This window comes from Pocillopora damicornis, chromosome 11 (assembly GCF_964200805.1).
Source record: "Pocillopora damicornis chromosome 11, jaPocDami1.2, whole genome shotgun sequence".
Taxonomy (NCBI): domain Eukaryota; kingdom Metazoa; phylum Cnidaria; class Anthozoa; order Scleractinia; family Pocilloporidae; genus Pocillopora; species Pocillopora damicornis.
In genome coordinates, this window is record NC_142680.1 from 22292073 (window position 1) to 22302443 (window position 10371).

A 10371-nucleotide genomic window follows, 5' to 3' on the forward strand; every position below is an offset into this window, starting at 1 on the left:
CGCATTATAAACTCACTTTGACCACGTGGTTTCTTCCTCTTACAGCCGCCATATTTCCACTATGGACAAGCCTGTGAAACTAGCCAAGGTATTTTGATTTTTCTCGATCTAACACAGCTGATTTTAAGCTTAAACTAACTGGTAGTCCTCAAATGACCCCATTTTAAGTTTCAACTTAGATACTTGTAGATATTTGTGTGAGTTTTCGATATTTTTACCAAATTTCGGAAGTTCACCGAACCATTCCTTACAGGATAAAATTTACGATAAATGTATTTAAAGGAGGCTCTGTTAGGGTTTATTCGTGGATGAAAAAATTCAAAAGAAGCTAAGGATAGGACAAGTCATGACCATTTTTTCGAATCATGCAAGTTACGATTCGATATAAAGGCTCAGTAATATAAATACATGTTGTGTTTTATGAAGGGAGAAAATCTGATGTACTTGTGACTCTCTTTCCTTCACTAGGTTACCAAATGTTTGGGAAGAACCGGCTCTCAAGGTCAGTGTACTCAGGTAAGTAAACGTCTTCATGTTCCTTTACTCTACTGCTCGTAATCGTACGCTTATCGGATTTGAAGTCTTTCAATAATATTCATATGAGGTGTAAGGACAGGCGATGGTTGTTAAAGGCAGCACGGCAGTTGAAAAAGGCAATAAGCTGGGGAAATTGTTAGAAAATATGAAACCTAAATAGCATTGTCTTTATAAGTGTAAGAGAAAGCTAATGTACGTGACTGATTAGAACCATTCCAATGGCTTTCCAATGATACTAAAGGCAATACTTTTGGAAAGGTTAACAGGGTAATTTAGTGTAATCAGCTGAGTTGATAACGCAAATTGGCCATTGTAAAGAGTGAAAAGGCTGACATTTCGAGTGTTAGCCCTTCATCAGAGCAATTTTGGAAAAGTTAGCAACCATCTATAACGGAAGTGTGTGAGTGTGGGCCATTGTGGAAGGAAGGAGGGAGGATTTGGATGAAAAAATAGAATGTCTTGTTCTGTTGCACACAGGAATTGCTAAGCTGTGGTTGTGACCTTAGCTTTCTCTGTGATTGAGCTACCTTGTTAATATGGTTTGGACAAAGATAACAATCTCATGTGCACATTCAAACTCCCAAACACTTAAATTTCATTGTCCAATGCACTTCTAACTAGGGTAAAGTGATCTTGTAAAGTTTAACTTGCACACAGTCAAGTCTGATAAGATTGTCCTACCTTCTAACACAGGGTAATGCTTGTGAAACAGCTCATAACTGCACATTGTTTTTACAATCAACTAGACAGCGATGCACTTTTTATTATTCAACCCATTAACTCAAGAATGACTAGCATCTAATTTCTCCTTACATAGTCACCCCCAAATCACACATGTAAGGTAATGAGAATAAAGAAAATGGTCACCAACTAGAGAAACTCTGGATTATGAAACAAGTTCTCCTCATCAGCACCTTAGGGAATGTTTAGGGAACAGTATGGAGAATATGCATACTGATGTTAGGGTGGAAAGAGTAAAGACAATGATGTTTTTCTTGTGCTCTTGTAACTTATTCGTTAATTGAATTCTCTGGTAATTTTGTAGGTACGAGTAGAGTTTCTTGACGACACAAACAGATCCATCATCCGTAATGTCAAAGGACCAGTCAGAGAGGGAGATATCTTGACTTTACTGGAATCAGAACGCGAAGCCAGAAGGCTAAGATAGGTCAGTTGCAATACCAATATGTAAACCTGATAGTGTCATAAAATAAAAATAAAAGAAATAAATTATAAACAGTTATATCGCGCAAATTCCATGTGAATATGTTCAAATGCGCGTTACAAACAAATATGAAAGAGCAAATTAACATAACATGATAAGAATCTCAACTGGCAGAAGGTGAACCAGTTGGCTATTTACAAAGTGTGCAGGAGTTTGAGTTCGGGGCCACCGAAGACAAATCCATCTAGTGGCAGGAAGGAGGATCTGAACCAAGGGCCTCCGGCTTGCAAATCCAGCACCCTAACCACTAGGCCACGCCGCCTCCTTAATGTCATGGTATAGGTTAATACAAAAAGCACTCATTGCAGAATCTTTTCCTTTTGCAGAAGACAGGGAGATGAAGAACTTCACCTTGATATTCCATATCCATAAAAAAGGATATCTCATATTGAAATAAAAAGCTTCACTGTCAAATATACTTTGGTAGCCTGTCTTGTTTTAAACTGTTGCAATTAGTGTCTTAAAGCATCTCAACTCAAGTGGGAATCTTGAATGCTGCCTTAAGAGGTGTCTCTTGTAAAACCCAGGATGTTCCAACATTTAAACAAATTATTTTATTTTTAATATTCTCATTGTTTACAAACTGGCACAAAGAAAGAATTTGGACAAGAACAAATTTTTGCACCTCAAGCATACAGATTATGAAACATTTTTCATGTATTCTTAGCATGTGAAAACATGTCAAAAAAAAATTATAATGGCAAAGTAAATGTGTTTTACTTTGGCATGATCCCTGCATCACAGAAGAGGACTTGGGTGAAAAGGAAAGTAATTTGTGAACCTGGGCCCAGTTGTTTGAAGGCGGATTAGTGCTAACCCAATGTTAAATTTTAATCTGGGTTTTCTTCATTCCTTTATTCAAAAGCCTTTTTGGGATAATTCCTGTGTTCTTTCTAGAGCATTAAATAGTCCTATTCTAGATGAAAAGAATTTGACTGAATTTTCTTTTAAAGTTATTAGATCTGAAATCAGATTTCACATTAACCACTGGTTATCTTAACCCAGCTTTGAACGACCCACCCCAGGGGACCAATCCAAAAAAAACTGGTGTTCATTTTCCTGCTTGCTGTTAGAAGGCCTTTAAGACAATATCTTCTCACAGCCAAACCGGTAAGGTAACTGGTCCCAGGCTTACTTGGGCTTCATTGCTCTACTATTTCTCAGAGTATTCAGATTTTCTTGTGTTAAGCCAATGTTATGTGGAGTATTCTGTGGGAATTTTCAGGCCCACAACTGGTCCAACCGTACTCAGCCATGTTACAAGGTAGTTTGCAGAAACATTGCCCTCTTGATCTTCAGTGACACCTGCAATTTTCTTCATCATATCTGCGGTGTGACAAGGATGAAGTTGGTAAAATGGAACCCCAAGGTGTGGATGTTCCTAGAGACAAAATGTGACAGTTTTATCACAAAAAGATTCATGTTGATTTTCAAAGCATGGGATGATCAAAAAGAGAAAAAGATTTCTTCCCAGGAGGAGTAAAAAAGGCAAAAACGGAAGGAGGGAGGGCCAAATATTTTTTTCCTCACTCCCTGCCTCTTCTCAATTGGTCAGAAGTCTCACTCCTATTGAAAAAGACCAATTCAGTGAATGAATGCCAACTTCCAATGTTACCCCACTACTCTACCAAAATGCTCTCAACATAGGCTAGGAAGGCCTTGCAATGGTGTCTTGTTGACATTTGGGAGCATGCTATGTACAAAAAGGTAATTTGATAATCAACACTAGAGCAACATTCACTTGAATGTTAGAAGCTGTCCACAATAGCAATCAGATTTAGTCTAGAAAACTCTGGCCACTCTCTATCAACCTTAAATGTTAGAGTTATCCAAAGAAGTATTCAGATTTGTTTATCTATGTTGTGATAAGCTGAGAAATCTCCGGTAACTCTCAATCAATCCCCTCAGTCTGACACAGTTTCCTGCCTTTAAGGCAGTTTTCTTGTTTTCTTTATAATGTTACTGAATGGTTCAGATTGGCTGTTTAGAAAACTTTTGATTTGTTTTCACTGAGTGGAAAAGCACTCTATCATAAAGAACTTTTTCTAAACAAAGTGAATACAACTTGATAACCACTAACTCCCTTAACCTTTTACAACCTAACATCAGAATGCAAACTCTCCATACTATGCTCTACACATTTCCTAAGGTGCTGACAAGGAGAATTTGTTCAACAATCAAGAGCTTCTTTAGTTGGTGATCATTTCCTTTATTCTCGTAACCTAAATGTGTGATTTGGTTACAATATTGTGAGGAGAAATTAAGTGCTAATCACTCTTAGGGGCTAAAGGGTTAAGAGTGATGAGCATATAATTTCTCCTTCCAATATCACCTCTGAATCATACATTTAAGTCTCAAGAATATAGGAAACAATCACCAACTATCGAAAGAAGCTCTTGATTGTTACATAAATTCTCCCTTCCAGAAGCTTAGGAAATCTATAGAGAACAGTATGGAGAATGTGTATAATGATATTCGGGTGTAAAGAGAATGACTGTCACTTCCTCTCATACCTGTTGTGTTAAAAATGTCCATCTTTCAAACTCAAGCCTTTCATGGTAAACTTCTGGTACATTTTTCCAAACTTCTTCTAAACTGACTAATTTACCATCTCAAAAAAAAAAAAGAAACATTTTAAATAACTAATGAAGCTTTAATAAGCTTGTGGGTCACTAATGGAAAAAATCTCACACTTTCGTTTCCATTAAACCAAAAAGATGTGAGCTGGATTGAAAAAAAAAATCAGTTAATATATTTATTTGATAGATAATTTTATAAAATAATTCAAATAGTACACGCGCTCTGATTGGCCATAAAACCATTTTACATGAGCGTATGTAAACATGGTTTTCATTCCTCTTTCATTTGTAATTTTATGAAAGAAATGTAAAATGGTTTCTGTGTTTACATCAAGCTATGTAAACACAGAAACCATTTTACATTTCTTCAATAGGTTAATAGATAATTATATCATAACTCTTTAGTAATTGTTTTCTTACAATGACATAAAAAATTATCCAGTTCCTTCTCAGCAAGTTGTGATCATCTTTAATTTATAAATACCAGATGTAAAAAGTTTCCATAACGACATAGCTTCTAAGAAATACCCCCTTTGACTCAAACATTTTCAGAGGCTTTCCTTTAGTTTGACCTGAGAATTTCAATCAGTGTATCAAGATTAATCTTGCTACGTATTAAGGTTGAAAAAATCAGTAAATATAGTTCACAGCCACCTTTGCTTTACTCTTTTTTATTACACCCATTTTGAAATCACTGGTGATCCCTATAATCTGATTAGCTCTAACTGATGTGATTTATTCACAAATCACACCATTTTTTGCTTTAAATTGCATCTTTTTCCCAGCCAATGAGGAGGCCACACTAAAAACAAAACAACCAGTCAGATTTCAAGGCTTGTTTAACAGATCAAATTGCTGATCAAATTGCAGAAAAAATGAAAGACAAAGAATATCATGCGGCAAATTTTGCAACTTTTGTTTCCAAAACTCTTAGCTTTTCCCCCCAAAAAATGAATGAACTTAATTTCAGACCGGTTCAGTACTGCATCAATAAAATAATTGAACTGACCAAGTCCTGTATTTGGGCAATTTCAAAATGGATGTAATAAAATGGTAATTGAACCTTGTGTTGCGCAATTTTGGTCCAAAATCTGATACTTGTGATTTCAAATTGAACTTGCGCTGTGCACTCATTCAATTTTGAAATCATGCATATGATTTCAGCCCAAATTGCACTCCACTCAGTTCAATTACCATTAAAAAATGAAGCACCAGAAAATATCACAATTACCTTGTCTGCTTGCAGTAAAATAAAGCACTGGGACACCATAACTGGTGCTGTAGATAACATGATATTCATACTTCAGAAATGTTTTGTTCATGTCTGACTCTAGCTGGCCAGAAGTTACACAATCCTGTAAAAATGATATTAAAACCAGTGGATTACTCAAGAGGTTTCTCGCTAAAGCTGCATAATTATCTATGAGGAAATATTGAACACTTGATACAATAATATTAATCAAAATAACACTCCATCTAGTGAGTGGGGGGTTATCAACCACCTAGCATTAAGAGAGATGTGCCGACAAATTTTACCATTCTTTATAATTTTTTCTCGGAAACATATATCACACATTACTGGGTACAGAGACAATCTAACATCATAATTGTGATCAAGCTAGCCTACTTAGTACAAATGATTCAACATCAGCAGACTTGTCCTGCCAATTAAGTTTCCTATGATTGCTCATAAAATTACTCTGATATCATGACAGGTACTTTTGTTGTTATTTAGATATGATAGAGTAATTCTCAGGACTGGTATTCCTCCCTGGATAAGATACTTGTCCATTTAGCTTAACCCCCACTCAGCGTTCCAACATTTTGTTGCAGCATTGCAGAATTGGCTGTGGTTGAGACCATAGGGTCTCTTTCAAATATACAAAAGAGGTTTCATTTAAAATGTTAGAGTTAATTTCTCTATTAATATCACTCTAAAAAGGAAAATTTTCCTACCACACATCCAACTGTTTTATCATATTTTGTTACAGTTTTAGAGGTGGTGAAGTGTTTTGAAACATGGGGGAGCTTATCTTTCACACAGCCATGTACACAACAGTTTTGAGTGTGTCGGTAATCAATTTTTTCAAGCAGAGTTTAAAATCTTTCAGCCTGGCATTCTACTAGGTTCCTACAGAAAAGTTTTGATCAAGTTTAATTTCCTGGACATACTGTGTAGTTTCAGTGATGGAGAAATACTGCAGTTGGTACGCTTCTCAAACAAGCAGGAGCTGTTCGAAAAAGTATTGCCAAGCACAATGCTAATAAAAGGCTTTGTGAAAAGATCATAAGATTGAACATTTTGCCAACATTTATGCTGCAATATTTTCAGCACTAAAACCAGGCGGGGTGCTGTGTCATCCAAGTTTTTGTTTTGGGGAGGCTACAGCCTCCCATGCAACCCCCTTCCCTTGCTCTGCTGTATATGAGTTTGCATACAACTGTTGTACAGCTGAGTGGTTTATTGATCCAAAAGCAAGAGACCATATTCCCAATTGGTTTACCCAAATCATAACCCATGCAGGACATGTATGTTGCAAGAACAAAATTTAAAAAGTTTGTATTTCACAAGCTGGAGTCAAGTGATTTGCAAACTTTTCAAGCATAAAAGTACAGTCTACTGCTGTTATAAAACAAACTTCAATTTTTTATAGGTTTCCTGATGCAAAAAACAATAGGTTTTTAACCAATCAGGGGGCTTGTAATATCTCAATTTATTATTTCATAAATATGTATCATTAGGCAGTGCATGGTTAAACTGTCGTGCCAAAACACAATGTAATGAAACCGGGCCAGGACTGAACTTGTAAGCTTTTCTAAGCTATAAGTTCTAATTCTACCATATTGAAAGCAAACCTTACATTGTCGATTTCCTCCACACCCCAGTTCTTATCCTCTGCACAAGTTTCCTCTGTATCTGCTTCACTTGCTTTATCAAAACCCAGCTGCACTTGTTTTTTGGTAAGGTACTTCACTTTTCGTTTTCCCTTTTCACATTAAACAGAAAAACAACAAAAACTGTACAAATTTCAATAGTTAGCCCTTTTTTATTTAGCGTGGTTACGATTGTTTGAATCTTGAAAAATTTAGCCTACGCTTTTCAAGCTGGTCATTCAGAATCCGTAGAAATATTCTTCATTACTTGCCTATATCCTTCCTTTTTTGTTATTAATTTTTTTCATTTTATACGTTTTCCCATCGTAATAAACTAATATTTGGAAGTTTTCTCTGACGCTCAAGGTACTGTTTAATTACTTGTCGCAAAAAAAGAAAAAAAAATCCTTGATGACTCCAGTTTTGGTGGCAAAACTTACTTAAACTGCTACAGATCAAGCTAAAAATTTAATCACGAAGAGCATTAAACATCCAAATTAGTTACCCTCAAATGAATGGAAGTTTTATGACAGTGAAACAGATTTAGAGGCATAACATTAATGTTTAATTTGCTTACATCTTCACATCGACCCGGCCACTTAATGTACAAGATTTCTAATCATACCTTAGCATATTCCAGATTCCAAGAATCTCCAACTTTTCTAGTCCTTTCCAAGAAGTCGAAGAGTACATTTTCGAATTCTTCGTATGAGAGGGTGCCTGTTTTCCACATGCATAAGATTTAGTGGAACAAAGTGAATATGAATCCTCCTGAGCTGTTTGTCCAAATCGAAGCAAATGTGCGAAATGTGACAGGCACTTCAGCGGATAAACGGATGAAGGGTAGGGTGGGGTAGGTAGGGAAAGTGTTACGATGCGTGAATGTCAAACCGCAATAAAACATTGTTAGATCGTTTTCTTATAGAAAACGTGGCAGATTAAAAGAAATATATTTTAATGTAATTTCTATCCCCTAACCTACCCAACGTGTAGAGTAAAAATACATTTCCGGAACGCAAATTTTCGTATAATGAAATATTTGACTAAGCGTGTCGGTGGAAGTGGGGAATGCATATCAGTATAAATACGCTGGGGGTAGACAGGGTGAAAATGCGCCTGTTCTTTCGTTCCCTGTGGGTCAAGTAGATCTTGGAGAACATTTTAGGTAAAGCCTGTAAGAATATTTTTTTTATTTTTTTTTTATGCTAAAATCGTTACTTTCGATAACTAAGCTGCCGTATATTGACTTCCGTGCAATACAAATCTGAACCAAGTGATACTACTCCATCCCACGACAAAGATTTGTATCCGTTACGGTATTTCCCATTATTTGAACGCAAAAAAAATAGCTTTCGTGAATATTGAATGAGCATACCTTTGAGGGTATAAAAATGGGCCCCATGTTAAATTAACATCATTTCCTTTGATCATCTCCCAGTATTTCCGTATTTCCTCACTCTCTCCCCTCCCCCTCGCCACATGTGTTCGTCTCATCCCAAGGTCTTCTTTTGTCTTTCTCCCACGCGCGATGCACGCGAGGAGTAACAATTTACTCTCACAATAAAACCTGCCACAAGGCTGGTCAGTCGATCGCCTACCGGTAATTTGCGTTAAAAATAAATTTTATTCGTTTGGTAACTTTTACCTGATTTGTAATCGGTACACCACAATCATGCGAACGAGTAATGTAGTGAAATAACATTCAGAAATATAGTAATCTCTTGCTTGTCTCAGGCAGAAAATCGTTCAAATTCATTCGGCCAATTTTGCACCTGCTTGTCAAAGCAAGGTGTTCTTGTCTCTCTTGGTGCTAAAAATAGCGCAGATTTTCGCGTTTGCTGTCGATCTAAGAGACAATATTTTAAATCAGCAATCTTCTCTTCTGCGCCTTCTTAAGCCGATGATACTGTCCTTTTGAGTATATACGGGGAATCCGAGATGTGGAATTTATTTTGTTGGCGGTTTCAAGATCAAACTGATACTCGTTATTGAAAAACAACAACACAAAAATTACGATTCGCGTCTATTCGAAAACAAATTAATAGGATTAACTGAGGGAAAATCCCTTCGAATAAAATTGAATAGTAACTATTTATCATGACAGAATATACTGACTTTTCTTCAAATCTTGGCCAGATTTCTTAAACTTTCTGACCTTTTCCAAGGACGCGAGGAAGTGACGTCACTATGAAGGCGGAGCTTGCATTGTCAAGCGCGGGTTCTAACTGACAAGTGCATTGTTCCTGTCGCATCGAGCAACCATCTGCGTAACAAACAATGACAAAGTTACTACGCCGATATGGAAAACAACCCTACCACACATGAAATTTTAATTTTTGTCTCGACTACGGCACTTGAAAGAAGTCCGAAGTAATATTTCTCCCTTGTTTTTTGGTTTTTGTTTACGCCGGAGAGGCAAAACACGTGAGTTTCCGATCACGAACGGCACGATAAATAGAAGCGAAGTGGAGTTAAACAACACGATATGGTGTGATCATGCGTGAGGTCTACTCGCTTGGCGATAAAAATCTGAGAAGGACCAATTTCAGTGACAGGAACGACTCGCTACGCAGCTGTCTTTGATCATGTTTTCGGACTGAGAGTGCGAATTCGTACGTTCCATCAGAAGCATAAAAAAGTGTTCTCTATACGGCAGAATTTCGAATTGAAATACGCGCGTCACTGCGCTATCGGTTTGAAATTCGGTATTTTGGAATCGTTCCAGTGAGTCGTTTTGAATAAATCGAATTTTCTCTCGTACCCATGGGAATTGATGCCAACTCGCCCAGCAACAAAATTCAAAATCCGTTCATTGACAGCTTCCACATCTGACATTTTCTACAGTTTTTTTTTTTACCAAAGTACATTCGGTTGTTATTTGAAAAAAGGCGATTCTTTCAAAAAGTTTAGTGTTGCGTATTGCACAAAAAAACCCAGCGAAACGTAAAGTTCACTTTTTTCGTAGTCCTGAGTGATCTTTTTAAATTCTGGAATGGAACGGAAGTATGACGGATGGGATTTGGAATGACGTGGACTCTGTAATAAAACGGCAGTCAAAATTGATTGAATACAGACATTTTCCTACTTTTTATTACATCGATAAGTGCGCAACATTTACTTGATCAAAACAGCGTAATATTTCAAATATTCATTTTT

At 36.7% G+C, this 10371-nt stretch overlaps 2 protein-coding genes across 3 annotated transcripts; one reads left to right on the top strand and one right to left on the bottom strand.

Moving 5' to 3' along the window:
- The first annotated feature begins 36 nt into the window (after positions 1-36).
- Positions 37-2180, top strand: LOC149038298 (small ribosomal subunit protein eS28). 2 transcript variants are annotated; one of them, XM_089187236.1, is made up of 4 exons: positions 37-88; positions 469-516; positions 1583-1705; positions 2089-2180. In XM_089187236.1, exons 1-3 carry the CDS (start codon positions 62-64, stop codon positions 1703-1705), a joined length of 198 nt encoding a protein of 65 aa, XP_089043362.1. In that variant the 5' UTR covers positions 37-61; the 3' UTR covers positions 2089-2180. The 2 variants fall into 2 exon arrangements, with proteins under 2 accessions (XP_089043362.1, XP_089043363.1); XM_089187237.1 differs by having other exon boundaries at positions 2092-2180.
- Positions 2181-2301: 121 nt separating this feature from the next.
- On the bottom strand, positions 2302-8051 carry LOC113678347 (ubiquitin-like-conjugating enzyme ATG10). The gene is made up of 5 exons (XM_089187235.1): positions 7841-8051; positions 7203-7328; positions 5573-5696; positions 4276-4373; positions 2302-3143 (listed from the first exon to the last, which is right to left on the bottom strand). Exons 1-5 carry the CDS (start codon positions 7946-7948, stop codon positions 2958-2960), a joined length of 642 nt encoding a protein of 213 aa, XP_089043361.1. The 5' UTR covers positions 7949-8051; the 3' UTR covers positions 2302-2957.
- Positions 8052-10371: the final 2320 nt, after the last annotated feature.

Coding starts and splice junctions, on each gene's coding strand:
- LOC149038298 (XM_089187236.1), top strand. CDS start 62: ATGGACAAGCCTGTGAAACTAGCCAAG. Junction 89..468: donor AGCCTGTGAAACTAGCCAAG/GTATTTTGATTT, acceptor TTCCTTCACTAG/GTTACCAAATGTTTGGGAAG. Junction 517..1,582: donor CTCAAGGTCAGTGTACTCAG/GTAAGTAAACGT, acceptor GTAATTTTGTAG/GTACGAGTAGAGTTTCTTGA.
- LOC113678347 (XM_089187235.1), bottom strand. CDS start 7,948: ATGTGGAAAACAGGCACCCTCTCATACGAAGAATTCGAAAATGTACTC. Junction 4,374..5,572: donor TTTTACTGCAAGCAGACAAG/GTAATTGTGATA, acceptor TTTTTTTTTGAG/ATGGTAAATTAGTCAGTTTA. Junction 3,144..4,275: donor GGACATTTTTAACACAACAG/GTATGAGAGGAA, acceptor TTTTGTCTCTAG/GAACATCCACACCTTGGGGT.